Below are 15,818 nucleotides of genomic sequence, written 5' to 3' on the forward strand. Positions count from 1 at the left end.
ATTTTACTTGTTAGTTTTATGATTTTTTTGCTTTTCAACTGAAATAATTTAATTTAGGATTTTGTGATTAATTAGTTGATTTTTTTAAAATATGCTGGTCGATTTTTTTATATATGAAATTGTGCTAAAAACTATTAATTCTGAATACTTTTTTCCCAAGAATTAAAGATCATTAAAATCGATCTAAAATGAAAATGTACTGTATTCATAGTTTAGATTGATAAATAATTACATTGAAAAATGCTAAACGACGATTATTGATGTAATTATTTAATTAAATCAATAATCATAAAAATTTATTGATGTAATTATTTGTCTCCAAGCTTTGCCCCCCCCCCTGGAAACCTTTCTACAGATGCACACCCATACATATGGTCAAATTGATGTGAAATTTGTAGCACGTGTTGCATAACCCACATGACAGCATATCCAACTGAAATGGACATGCAATGCCACTGATATATATATAAAGGGGGGGGGGGGTACAGTAGTCGAGATGAGGTCTTATCAAGGCTCAGTACAGAGGTACAATAACTTGCTTGTCTCTGCTCTTCAAAGTATTTTACAACAACCAAGTGAGTTGAGCTGATTTAGCCACTTTTGCAATGTTCCCCCTAAACTTCATCTCCCTATCCACCAACACTCCCAAGTCGCTGGCCTCATCAATCTCCTGGAGTACAGTTCCACCAATGTGGTATACTGCTGCTAATCTTTTCACCCCAAAATGCATAACTTGCATCATTTTGTCACATTAAATTGACATCCATTCTCCTTAGCCCAAAACTCCAATCTATCCAACTCTTCCTGCAAGATTTTGACATCTTCTGCATTCACTGTTGCCCTACCTAACTTTGCATCATCAGCGAACAAATGAACTGTTCCTCTTAGATCCTTCCCTATATCGTTAATGAACAAATTAAACAGCAGTGGTCCAAGAACAGAACCCTGCGGCACACCACTAGTCACAGGCCATCTTTTGAACTCTACTCCTGAATAAACTACTCTCTGATATCTCTACATCAACCACCCACCTATCCATCTCACCAACCCTATATCCATTACCATATGTTGTAGTTTACGGATTAGAATTCCATGTGGTATCCTGTCAAATGCCATAGCCAGGTCCAGCAGTATCACTGTAAACCCATTACCCTTATCCAGTTCAGCCGTCACTGTGTTATAAAACTTGAACAAGTTACTGAGGCATGATCTACCCCTCACAAAGCCATGCTGTCCCCCATACAGTATCTCATTTTCATCAATCCATTCCTGTATTTTTCCCTTGACTACTTTCTCCAAGACCTTGACAATGACTCCTGATATGCTGATCGGTTGGTAATTTGCAACAGTAGTCTTGGATCCTCCTTTATGCAGTGGGACTATTTTCCCCTCTTTCCACACCTTCGGGACTAAACCAGACCCAAGACTCAGATTAAACAACATGGTCAAGGGCACCAATAATTCTTTAGCTGCTTCACGTAAGACCTATGCCCGTATACCATCCAATCCCATTCACATTAAGGTTCTGTAATAGACTATTCACCTCCACTTCATTCAATTCCCATATAAACTAATGGTTCCTTCATTTTTTCAATGTCACCACCTGGATGATATACTCTTGCAAAGTGCTCGCTCAGTAATTCCACTATATCGACTGATTCAGTGACCTCCTTACCATCGTTATTCCTTAAAATCATTCTGCCGTGTACTGTTCTTTTTTTGCTTGCAGCATATTGAAAGAACTGTTTGGGATTCTCTTTAGCTTGCATAGCTAGTTTCTTTTCATAATCCACACTCGTTACCCTTCTGGCCTGTGCTTTATACCATTCGTGTGCCTGCAGATCACCCTTCTCTTTAAATTCCCTCCACAGTTGTTTCTTATTTTGGAGCTCAAGCTTAATGGTGTTATTCATCCATTTAACCCCTACTTGTTTTACTATTCAGATCCTAGGTATACAATCAGCCATAACCTCCTGTAAATGCTCCTTGACCACTTCCCATGCTCTATTGACATCCAGCTCTTGCAGTTTTACATGCCATGGCACTGATCCAAGCAATCTCCTAAGCTTGTCATACTTGCCAGCACGGTAATTCCACATATACCGTCTTAATTGAAAATTCCACACCTTTAGCCACATCCCAGGTCAAGACCTTATGATCACTCTCACCAATAGGCGGCAACATGGTCATATTCATTACAGTCAAATTCTCAGATGCTATTACCAGGTCAAGCACTCTGAAACCCCTAGTATTTTCAATTATGTGCTGTCTCAGATAGTTATTCCTTAATAATTGAATAAAATCCATTTCTTTCCTCACATATGTCCTCTCCTCCTTCCAATCAATGTTACCATAGTTGAAATCCATCATAATAATTACCCTCCTTCCACTCATTTCATCAATTTGTTTATGCATACTATCTCCACCATCTATTCCATCACCTGATCTATAGTAGCACCCAACTATATATTTTGTTCTGCCAGTCTCAATCTCACAACAAATAGCCTCAAATGAGCTCTTTTCACTATCCTGCAATACAACTTCAATTAACCTTGACTGCAGTTCATCAGCTATCATCAATAACACTCCCCCCCATTTTATTCTCTCTGTCCCTCCTAAACACACTATAACCTACACATTCTATCCCACTAACTATATCATCTTCAATCAGCCATGTTTCACTAATGCCAATAACCTGTGGCCAGGAAGAGTCAATTAAGGCCAAAAATTCTTCCTTCTTGTTCCTAATACTCCTGGCATTAGTATACATGAAATACAGAGGTCCCTTTGTCCCACCCCTATCTTGATGCGTTATTCTAACTATCCCATTCCGCTTGTCCCTCCTAAACACACTATAACCTACACATTCTATCCCACTAACTATATCATCTTCAATCAGCCATGTTTCACTAATGCCAATAACCTGTGGCCAGGAAGAGTCAATTAAGGCCAAAAATTCTTCCTTCTTGTTCCTAATACTCCTGGCATTAGTATACATGAAATACAGAGGTTCCTTTGTCCCATCCCTATCTTGATGCGTTATTCTAACTATCCCATTCCGCTTGTCCTTAATACTGGCTCGGGTATATTATATACATTCTTACACTCAACTGTCCCACTGATGTCCGCATATCCATTCCCCCCCCCCCTCCTTGGTAGTTCTAGTTTCCCTAGTTCTGCATATCCATTTTCACTTCATTCAACAACACTTTTTCCAGTCTCCGCACACCAAATCCATTTAAATGCAGGCCATCCATCTTGTATAAATTCTTTTGCCCATCAAACTCAATCCATACGTCCAAGAATTCCACACCACACCGTCTGCATAACCTGCGGATAAAGTCATTTGCGATTATGGCCCTCCTTCTAAACTCCTCTCTGTCGTACTGCAGCGACAGACTCACCATCCTAACTCTGTCACTCTTTTCTTTTGCTACCTTTAACAATACTTTAAAGTCCTCTCTCATAAAAAATTTACCTCCTTTCAATTCATTCGTACCAGCCACAAGTATCAATTCTTTCACCCTCTGTTTCTGTGCTCTAATACTCTCAGTCCTTCCATATATAGTAGGGTGTTGCTACAGACCTGGTGGCTCAATTGCAGGGGACGAAAAAATGCATTGCTAATTTAGCCTTATGGGTACCAAACAAATTATCATTATGGGTGACTTTAATTTTCCAAATATTGATTGCGTAGAAGAGAAATCTCATGATAAGAAAGAAGAGAAATTTATTGAATTGTTGCAAGACAACTTTCTCAGGTAGCATGTGAAAGAAGGAACTCGAGGTCAAAGAGAATTGGATTTGCTCATAGTATCAGATGGTCTCTCTGTCAACAATATGGCTATTTTACCACCAATTAGTGACAGTGATCATGCTGTACTTTCTTTTGAAGCATCTAATTGTATTGATGCTCCGATTAAAACAGGTTACATGCTGAACTACAAAGTTGGAAATTATGATCAACGTAGAACTCTTTAGTCCCATGGTATCAGTTATTGAATGGGAAAAATGTCAGCAATTCATTTCACTCCCAACCTATTTATTCTTTGAATGAGGAGGTATCTCAATGTATCACAGTGTTCAAAGAATAAATAGGTTGGGAGTGAAATGGATGTGCAACCTTATTAAGCAAGAGATCCACAAGAAGAAGAAGAAGAAGAAGATGATGTAAAAAGAATATCATGAGAATAAGAGTGAGAGGAGTTATGAAATATATAAAGCTCTGGCCAGGAAATTGTAGGAAAGCTAAAACGGAGTATGAAAAGAAATTGGCCATGCAAACTAAAGGCAATCCACAAGAATTTTATCGTTATGTGCAAGTAAAAGAAAGAATGAATGTGAAAGAATAACTTTTTGAAGCATGTACTCGAGTGTCGGAAGCTAATGAGTGCTCACTTTGCTAAAATATATCAACCAGGTATATGTACACCCTCTGTCCAAAAAGAAACTGAAATTTTGATAGAAAATAAAACACAGGCCAATTATAATTATTCAAATCATTTATTTCAATCAATATACTCTCAATCAGCTTCAATACAGCATTTGGCATGGTCAATTAATTCGTTATGAGTTTTTTTATATCGCTTTTTGGGATACTGTTGAGGGTCGTGGTTACTGTCACTTGAACGTTTTGAATGGTGTCATATCACTTTGCTTTCATTGTCAAATGAAAAAGGGAAGAGAAAGAAGTCACAGGGTGCTAAATCAGGTGAATATGGGGAGTGATCCAAAACACAAACTTGGTTTTTGCTGAAAAACTATCTCACAATGTTCGAACGATGAGATGGTACATTATCGTGCAAAAGTGACCGATATTCATGCTGTGCGCAACGAATTCTCGCTATCAATCACTTCAAAACTTTGAGATAAAGCTCACCATTGACTGTATGGCCAGGCGGAACGAATTCTTTGTGGATAAGCCCTTAGAATTGTAGAAACAAATCAGTATTTTCTTTACTTTTGACTTCTCCAAGTGACTTTTTTTCGGATGCCTTCTTCTGGTGGTCTCTAATCAGCACTCTGGCGCTTTGTATTGGACTCATACTCAAACACCATGTTTTGTCACCAGTAACGATAATTTCAAGGAAGTTTGAGTCCTTACAAGTGGTTTTAATGAGGTCCTTGCAGTGTTCAATTCGATACATTTTTTGGTCATTGGTCAACTTGTAGGGAACAAATCGCAAATTCAATTTATGAAGGCCCAAACTCTTGGTCAAAATATTGTGCACAGTTGATTTTGAAATTCCCAATTCATTTTCAATCAATTGGACTATTTTGGGTTTTCTTTAATGAAATCATGCACTTTTTGAATGACCCGGCTTTTCATCATCCTCAAGCGTCTCACGACCACTTTGAAATCACTTAAACCACTCGTAAACTTGAGTACGGGATAAGCATTCATCACCATATACTTTTTGAAGCATTTGATGCGTTTCGGTAAAACTTTTACCAAGTTTAACAAAAAGTCAATCGCAGCTCTCTGTTTAAAACTCATTTTCCGACCATTCGTCAAAACGCACTAACTCTTCGCACTATAACTTGGCTTCTAATGAAACAAATGTCATAAACATTTGACACAACACTAATGAAGGTTGGCACTTTCGACAACAAAAAGATACAACAGGTGGCACCACTAGTTTCTTCTATTTTCGAAAAGTTCAGTTTCTTTTTGGACAGAGGGTGTAACATGGTGCACAGTACTACTGCTACATTGGATGAAAAGTTAAAGATTCATGAAAATGAAATTGAAGAGCTGTTGCATAACCTGGGTAAGAATTTGTCTATAGGGAACAGATGGAATATCAGCCCATTTGCTAAAGTAATGATCAGCCAAATTGGTTAAGCCTTTTAAATGTTCGTATAACTTGGGTCTAAGCTCAGGAATGACACCACAGGAATGGAAGGAATGTATGATGGTTCCACTGTCCAAGGGTGATGCAAAAACTGATGTGTCTAACTACAGACCTATCAGTATCTCTGGTGTGGTAGTGAAGATTTTAGAGAAATTGATAAGAACTCACATACAGAAATGGGTAGACAAACATGCTATACTCTGCAAGGAACAGCATGGGTTTACTAAAGGAAGCTCATGTTTTAGCAATTTGCTCATATTTTATAACAATGTTACAGCCAAGTTGGATAAAGGGAATGGATACACTATGATAATGTTGGATTTTTCCAAGGCATTGACTTGGATCAGGGAATGGGTGACAGATATCAAAAAGTGGCATACAGTGGGTGTGAATCTGCCGGATTTAAGGTGACTAGTGGTGTACCTCAGGGTTCAGTCATTGGGCCATTATTGTTCAATCTATACATTAATGACATCAGGAAGGATCTAACATTGCTAAAGGAATGATCAGCCAAATTGGTTACGCCTTTCAAATGTTTATATAACTTGGATCTCAGGTCAGGAATGACACAACAGAAATGGAAGGAATGTATGTTTCTTTGGCAAACAATGCAAAGATAGGCAGGGCAATCAAGGATGCTACTGATATTCAGCAATTACAAAATGATTTGAATGGACTGGAAATTTGGGAAAACGAAAATGGCTGTCAATTTAATGTTAATAAGCGTAAAGTTATGCACTTTGACGTGATTAGAGTTCAAGCAGCATATTATATTAGCAGGGTAATGCTACAAGAAACTGAAGAGGCAAGGGATCTTGGCATGTTGGTGGATAGGAATTTAAAGTTCAAAGGTCACATAGCAAAAGTTGCAAATACAACTCGGGGGATAATTGCGATGTTGAAGCGAACCTTGACATGTAAGGATAAGGAAGTCATTTTGCCTCTCTATAAAACCACGCCTGGATTATTGTGTGCAGATTTGGTCTCCCTGGTTCCAAGGGGATAAAGAAGCTGTAGAAAGGGTGCAAAGAAGTGTTACAAAGATTATATCTGGATTATGGGATTTAGATTATGAGAACAGATTGCGAGTATATGGATTGCAGACTCTGGTTAACAGGAGAAAGAGGGATATGATATGATAGAGGTCTATAAACTTTTGAATGGGTGTTATAGGTCAACTGATGAAATTTTTCGTTATATGAAAGGTGGAACATGTGGGCAATCATGGAAGTTAAATTTATTTGCAATCAAGAAAGGGGTAAGAGCTAGGTTTTTCTCCCAGAGTGAGTGGAATAATTTGCCCTTAGGGAGTAGTGAGTGCATCTAGTGTGAATGAATTTAAGGGAAGGTATGACAGCTGGTTTGGGTGATTTATAGCCTCCCACAATGAGTACTCGACTCCTTTGAGGTCTCAGATAATAATAATAATAATATGAATGCACTGGTTGGAAAGAAGTCAACGGACAGCACAGTATGAGGTAAAAACAGCGATGGCACCCACCTTAATAAGATGTAGGTTCTTCCTTTCGCTGCAATGATTGCAGCAATCCTATGGGAAATTCTTTCCAGAAGCATATGATAGTGATTAATGGGAATTTTGGACTATTCTTCCTGTAGGCATGTATTGAGGTCCTGGACTGTTATGGGACAGACATCCCTTGACCTCACCCGACACTCCAGTTCATCCCACAAATGTTCACAATAGGGTTAGGATCAGGATTCTGTGGAGACTAGGTGACGTTCAAGTCCTCAAACCATGCAGTTACAGAAGCAGATTTATGATACAGTGTCTTGCTAAAAGAGACAATGGTTGGTTCCGTAGAAATGCCACAAAATAGGAAGAACTGCACTGTCCAGAATGGATACCTATTGGTGTTCAATGTTCGTTGCACCACAAACAGAGGTTCGAAGCCAAACCAGGAAAAACATTACCATACCATAACACCACCACCACCTCCGAATTTCACAGTTTGGGTTGCGCACTCTGGTTAGAGACATTCACCAGGTGGGGCTTACACACTGCAGTCCTACCATGGAAACCCACGTTGTGAGCCTCTGTTCCAAATGTTTTTGTGCAGATTCATGTTTTCCAGTTGATGCCCAGAATTCAACATTCAACATGTCAGCCAACAAATGGCAGTTTTACACATTATCCTTCATAGCATCCTATGGTCATGTTGGATGAGTGTAGTGGATCGTACACTGCAGGTAACACTTGCAGTTGACTCCCTGCACTTCCATCTCAGTATGGTTTCACTGATTGTTGACCTGGGATGGCTGAATTTCAACAATTTTGGCATCCTATTACAACACCTCTTTCAAATTCTGTCTGTTCCCTTCTCACAGCCATTTCACACAGATAGTTTCATGACTTGGGAGAATCATTTCTCCAATTTACACTGGCTACAAACACAGGACTCGCTACATGGCATGATGCAATTTGTCGATGGGCGTGTCTGTTGACTTCTTTCCAAGCTGTGAACATAGTTGACTCACTCTAAAGCAAACTTGTAGGAACCACAGGAATAGTTGGCTAAAGTGAATTTCTTTTAGCACATCTTTGTACCTAAATAGTGTACATTGTAGTTGGGATTTCTCAGTAGTTTATTATAATAAGCAAGTTTGTTACAGTGAGAGTCAACTGTATATGGAAGTTGCTTAAGGGTAAAGTCTATGTTGCAGGTGGGATATCTCCACATAGCCTATAAGGAATGTGGAGAACTGACCAGAGCTTCCATTGACCAAATGTCCAAACCTGACATTTGTACAGTTGCTCCATCATTAGGTATCAATCTAAATTGTATAACTCCTCTCTATGGGAGGAATTATACTGGAGGAAGTAGGGGAGACAAGAGATCTGGGGGTTGATGATTGATAAAAACCTTAAACTTAGGGGACATTTTCAAAGGTGGCGAAAGTAACACAGAGGATTGCTGCAATAATGAGAAGGACGCTGACCTGCAGAGATAAAACAGTTATCATTCCATTGTATAAGACCCTGATCAGACCACACATGGACTATTGTTCTCAGATTTGGTCCCCAAGATTTGAAGGGGATAAATTAACTGTGGAAAGGGTACAAAAGCGGATAACAAAGATGGTTTCAGGACTGTACAATGATAGTTATGAGGATCAGCTGAGGGAATGTGGACTGCAGAGTTTGGTGGATAGGAGTGATGATATGATTGAGACTTTTAAACTGTTGAGAGGTGGTTACAGGGTTGACACTGGGGAGTTCTTTTGCTTGGTTGAACAGCAGGAAGGAGTGATGACAAGAGGCCATCCCTGGAAGTTACGAAAGGAAACTGTGAGCAAGAGGGTGAGGAGTGGTTTCTTTGCATGGAGGGTGGTTGAACTGTGGGATGCATTGCCTGATGGAGTGGTGAGAGTGAGAACAATCAATGAGTTCAAGGAGTGGTATGATAGATTGTGTGTTTCTTAGGGGGTGGGGGCCTCCCCTAGATGAGTCTTGATAGACTTTGTGTTTCTTAGGAAGGACCTCCCACGATGAGTCTTTTGACTCCATGAAGGCCTGAATAATAATAATAATAAATACCAAATGAATAAGGATAGACTGGCAGTTTAGGACCAAATTGTATTGTGCATTGGCTAAAATCACAAACAAAAATGGTGGTACATGACATAAGGTCAAACTAATTACCTGTTTATATAAGAGTCCTGATGTTTTCATATCAGGCAACCAGGAGAAACAATGAAAAGGCTGCTACTGTAAGAAATATGCCCTAATCAGAATCAAAGATGGACACAATAAACAGAAAAGAAGTGAAAACAACAGAAGATTTAGATAAGTGCAATGTCAACATAATATTATTCAACACTAAACATGAAGAAAAACGTTTTCAATGGTAGCAAATTTCAGGGAGAAATATGTGCATATAATTTAAATGGAAAATTGGAGAATGAAATTTACAATTGTTGTCCAACAGATGATTCAGATGAGGAAGTAGAGAAAATTTCTGAAAAATTTCATCAGAAAGGGTAGCTAAAATAATGAAGGAAAAGTTGATTCTTTTTAAAGATTTAAACAGGTACAAGATCTTTGGAGAAATCTTGGATTAAAAAAAAATGTTAGTAATGACTAACACCATACTGGAACCATATTGGAGAAGTTAGTTAAGAGCAAAATACTGGAATGGGTAGACAGGAACAGAATACTATATGGGGAGCAAAATGGTTCGGTGAAGGATATGTAATGCCTTAGTAACCTGCTCACCTTTATAATACAGTGATAGCTGAGTTTGAATAAAGGTAATAGGTTTACAGTGATACTGTTTGACTTTTGCAAAGGCTTCTCGCAGAATATCACATGGAATTCTAATCAATAAATTGCAGCACATGGGGATGGATATAAAGTTGATGTGGATAAAAGAGTGGTTGGAGAGATACCAGAACAGTAATTTATTCAGGAGTAAAGTCCAGTAGAAGGCCTGTGAGAAGTACCATAGTGCTTTGTTCTTGGGCCACTATTATTAAATTTGTACCTTAACAATACAGGAAAGGATTTGAGAAGAACTATTCCATTTGCAGATGATGCAAAATTGGGTAGAGCAATAGTCAATAAAGATGATGTTAAAATTTTGCAAAATGATTTAAACAAACTGGCAGTATGGGTAAAGGGTATATGGATTCAGTTTAATGTGACAAAGTGTAAGGTTATGCGTTTTGGGATGAAAACATTACCAGCTGTGTACCATGTTAATGGTACACAGGAAACTGATGAAGCCAGGGATTTTGGACTGTTAGTGGATAGGGAACCGAAGTTTAGAGAGAATATTGCAAAAATGACTAAAACATCAGATCGAGATGTTTTAGGCACTTGATTAATGAAAAACTTGATTACCGAAGAACATCTTCACAAGCAAAGATAAGAGGTTATTATGTCTCTTTATAGGACCCTCTCCATCTTGATCATTGTGCACAGATCTGGTCACCTGGACTGCTTGGAGATGGAGCAGATCCGGGGGCAAGTGACCAAGATGGCGGCAGGTCTTATAATGCACCTTTTGAAGCGAGATCAAAGATTTGTTGGTACAGAAATTGGTTACAGATGGAAAAGGGGTGATGTGATTGAGATATATAAATTACTGAAAGGTTTTTACAGGATTAATACAGAGGAAATTCAGAACAGTTCTGGTGGTGAGAGACCTAGGGCAATCCTTGTAAATTGAACAAGTATGTGGTTAGCAAGGGTGTGAGGACTAGACTTTTTACTTCAAGAATGGTGAATGAGTGGAATAGGTTGCCAGAATCTGTTATGGGTATCTTGACTGTGAATGGTGCCAAATGAAGTGTGATGACAGATATTACACAAGTGTTGGCATAATATTTAGGACTTCCCTTGATGAGTCTAAGGGCTCCAAGGAGTTATCCATTTAAAATAATAATGCAGAAAGGATGTAATATGAGCAAGCACATGCCTGATGTGGACATCACATATTGCACAACCCAGTAGGAACATCTAAAATAAGCTGCAGAATTAAGTTTATTCTTTCCAGTGTTTATTTTTTCTTTTCAAAATGTTTTATGTTTTTACTTTGTGAAGATTCAAATTGTGTAATAAACAAAAGTGATCTGTTATTAAGAAAAATACAGCTTATAAAAAAAACTTTTAGTTATCATTTATTATCTATAATACATATAAGAATTATGATATATAAAATGCCATAATTTTCTAATATAGAAAACGAAATGTTGCAGAAAATATCTCTCAAAGTAGCAGCTGTAAAACATAAAAAAATGGCATACCCTTTTAAGTGGTCCATCTTGAAGAATGTCAGGTTCGACTAACTGAATTCTCTGTTCCATATAAGTATGCAAGTCTGATAACCTTCTGACTACCTCAGTTATTAGGCCTCCAAAATCTCGTAAGAGTGATATTACCTGAGTTTGTTTCCTTCTTAATAATACTGGAACATTAAGAGAGTTGTAGAACTTATTTCCTAGTGGGGGGGAAAAAAAGTTACAAAAAAAAACATGCTACAGTTCTTGTAGTTTCTACTGTGAAGCTAACAGCCAGTCTAAAGTAGCAAGCAACAAATTTATATTATTATTATCATCATGGCTCCTCTGAACAAAGATGCACTGAAAGAGAGAGAGGGGAGACCTTTTTTAGTCACTTGTGCCTCTAAATACCAATCATATTTTTCTTTGAATATATTCAGTGAAGATGCACTCATAACTTCTAATAGTAGATATTACCTGAGTTTGTTTCCTTCTTAATAATACTGGAACATTAAGAGAGTTGCAGAACTTATTTCCTAGTGGGGGAAAAAAGTTACAAAAAAAAACATTACACACTTATACACAATGAAAGAACCTGGACCTCACATGCTTCCTGATTGCATCCTTAGTCAACTTCCAGGAATAACACCAAGTTCTACCCCTCACCATAAGCTGCAGAATCTCACTTGTATCTATGAAGATGTACTTAGAAAAGAACAGATCTCTGTGGTATACCACTGATAACCCTCCTTAGGCTCAGCACCTCCATATTTATTTGAAGGCAAGTTAACCAATCTCATATGGAGGTGGCAGGTTTTATTTACCTCGAAACTCAAGTTTTTCATCCCACATACAGGCAAATCGGCCATGAGAACACGTGCAATTTAAAGACAAAAAATACTGTTGTTGTTGATGGTGGAAGGTTTTTGGTGTTGATAGTAGTTGTGTGTAGTGGGAAAATTAAGTAGTAGAAGAGATGTGTTCCCTCCCATGATGAGTCCTTGGAGGTGTCATATAATAATAATAATATGTAATTCCATAGTTGGTAACACAGTTGACCACATCTGTGCACAATGGGCTACATGTGATCTGATCAAATTAAATCATGTAAAGTGGAGCATAACTTTGTGAGTGTGCATGTGTTTCTTAAAAATAAGGTCCTGTTCGCTTCAACACTGTAGTTATCCAATGCAACATCTTCACCACCTTAGCAATGTCGATTGTAACTTTAATTCTCTGTCCACTGTATTCCCCAAGTCTCCAGCTTCATTAACTTGAAACAAATCCCCATTAATATAATACTTCACTTGCATAATCCTCAATCCCAAATCTCCTCTAACAATATCATTAGCATACAAGTTAAACAATGGCCCGAGTACAGTACTTGGAAAAGAATAAATTTCTGTGGTATACCACTGATAACTCTCCTTAGGCTTAGCACCTCCATATATCACTTTATGATACCCATTAATTAGTCACTCTCCTATCCATGCCACAAATCTATTTCACATGACCTCTGAGTTTGTATAACAGCCTCCAATGTAGAATCCTATCAAATGCATTGGCAAGATCCTGAAGTATCATGATATATTCAATCCGTTTCTGGATCTTGCCAATGCATTTGACAGGATTCTACATTGGAGGTTGTTATACAAATTCACTTATCCTGTTCTAGCTTATTCACTTATCTAGCTCTGATGTCACTCTATTATAGAACACAAGATTACTAAAACAAGATCTACCTGTAACAAACCCATAATGTCACTATAGAGGATCTCAGTGCTGTCACTCTGAATGTGATTCCTACTTAGACACCTGTCGCTCTCCTATCCACATCATACATTCTATTTTGCATACCCATCCATTTCAATCTGTATAAAGGATTCCACTAGCATGTGGAATTGTCCTTCCTTGACAAAATTCATAAGTATAACGGCACATCCATTTCCTTCATACAGCTCTGAGTTAACCCACCATTTTGATGTGATACCTAACCAGCCTTTATATTACCTGGATGACTGCACTGGATACTGATAGGTTCTCTACTTTATTACATCAGCCTTAGCTGCACCCTTGTATAACAGAATTACCTTTCTCTCCTTCCACTCATTAGATATCATGCATGTTGAATTCAAGTTGAACAACTAGATCAGGGACATCAGCTCTCTTAAATATTCCTTCAGCACCTACCCATACAATGTTCCATCCAATCCTGCTAAATCAAATAAGGCTCTTGCAACAGCTTTAATATATGTAGCTCATCTACATATATTCTTTCATTCAGTTCTTCCTCAGCATCCAGAGAGCTAATGAGCTTGTCTGAAAAGTATACCTTACTAAACTCAGCACTTAACAACTTGCAGCTATTTTCTAGTGCAACTGACACTTTCCCACTACCCAAACTCACTAGGGTTATTCTTCCATGGTCATTATTTCTTTTACTTGGTATATAATGATGAAATCTGCTTGGATTCCTATTTACATTGGCCTGTTTATTATTATTATTATCTGTCAGGGAGTCAAGTAATCATCAAGGGAAGCCACAGATCAACTGTCATACGTTCTCAATCACACTGCATGCACTCACTACTTCAACAGGTAAACTGTTCCACTCACTTACTACTCTCTGGGAGGAAAATCTAGTTCTCACTCTTTCTTAACTGCACACAAACTCTTAACTTCCACAGATGTTCCTTGTACTCTCCTCACCATCCACATAATGAAAATGCTATTGACTGATGAAATTTTTTTGTTTTGTATATCAACGTTTATATCTACATAATAATCCTCTGAGTTGTATTTGCAATTGTTGCAAAGCAACCTTTGAACTAATTCCAATCCATAACTCCAAGATCCTCCTGATCAGTTTCTCCAAGCATAATCCCACTAATATAAATACGTTATTGTCGATTTCATCAGGCTAAAGTGCATAACTTCATGCTTAACTAATACTGAAATGACAGCCATTATCATTTGCCCACTGCTCTAGCTTATTCGAAACATTCTATAAGTGCAAATGTGCATTAGTAGCACATCACTGATTGCTCTGCCTATTTTTATGTCATATCTAACATATGACAAAATTTTATATTTATGTCATATCTAACATATGACATAGATATGATTTTTTTGCCATAGAAGCAAAATGTCATATCTAACATTTTGCTTCTAAGGCACTTCTAACTGAATCAATCCACCTAGACCTTGTTCTTCTTCTGGGTCTTTTTCTTGCCATGTTGACATCAAACACCTGTTTTGCTAATCCTTCTTCACTAATTCTATTAGGGTGGGTGAGGAAGGATTAATTTAAGGTGGTATGGATTAGTTCTACTGACACATTCTTGAATGCTAATAATCTCAGGTTCCTTTCTAATATCTTCAGTTTTACTATGATTCTGCCATTGATACCATCGGTTCACTCTCTAATTCATCTCAGAACCCTCATATCTGTGATCTCTAGTCTTTGATCAAGTGCTTTATTTCAAACCCAACTCTTAGATCCATAACTTAAAACTGGTTTGAACACTTTCTCGTATACTGCTAGGTTGGTATTTTGGATAATCTCTCTTATTCCATATAAATTTATGGAATAAGAGAATAATCTAACCAAGATTTTTTCACTTGGTTAGACTATAATAAATTTAGTTTAATCATTTATCCAAGTGTAAGCAAACAAAGTTTGCGTCTGAAGTATCTTCAGGACTGAGGCAACTCATGGTACGGAAGAGACCTCAATAAAGGTCAAAACTTGTCTGAGTAGTGGCCCTTGCTTTAATACATGTCTGTAAGGAGATGTGCTTTGCATTATGGGAGATACCAAGACAAGTGATGAGAGCTTAGTCTACCTTTACCATGAGTTATCTCAGTCCTGAAGATACTTCAGGCACAAACTTTGTTTGCTTACACTCGGATAAAGGACTAAACTAAATTTATTATAGTCTAACCAAGTGAAAAAAACTTCCAACATCTTTCTCTAATCCAGAGTAATTTAATAATAAGGTGACACACCTTTTGGCAACTTGTATAGGTAAATATGACTTCTCCATTACTTCCACCATAGTATCACCACATCTGGGTCTGGCTCCCACTGAAGCGACCTCAATAAAGGTCGAAACCAATCTGGGTAGTGCTCTTCCCTTAATGCATAGCATTATATACATGTCCACAAGGAGATGTGCTTTGCATTATGGGAGATACTAAGACAAGTGATGAGAGCTTAGT

General features: G+C 37.9%; 1 protein-coding gene across 1 annotated transcript in view; it reads right to left on the reverse strand.

Moving 5' to 3' along the window:
• The window catches only part of LOC150097388 (protein phosphatase 1 regulatory subunit 21-like), a 505,584-nt gene that overhangs the window by 297,627 nt on the left and 192,139 nt on the right, over positions 1-15,818 (reverse strand). Inside the window, exon 9 of the mRNA XM_090407251.1 lies at positions 11,622-11,815. Coding sequence (XP_090263377.1) covers positions 11,622-11,815 — 194 coding nt within the window. The remainder of the gene's footprint in view (positions 1-11,621; positions 11,816-15,818) is intronic.

Source organism: Typopeltis vanoorti, chromosome 17 (assembly GCF_054136105.1).
Source record: "Typopeltis vanoorti isolate ZY-2024b chromosome 17, IOZ_Tvanoo_1.0, whole genome shotgun sequence".
In the NCBI taxonomy this organism is placed as follows: Eukaryota; Metazoa; Arthropoda; class Arachnida; order Uropygi; family Thelyphonidae; genus Typopeltis; species Typopeltis vanoorti.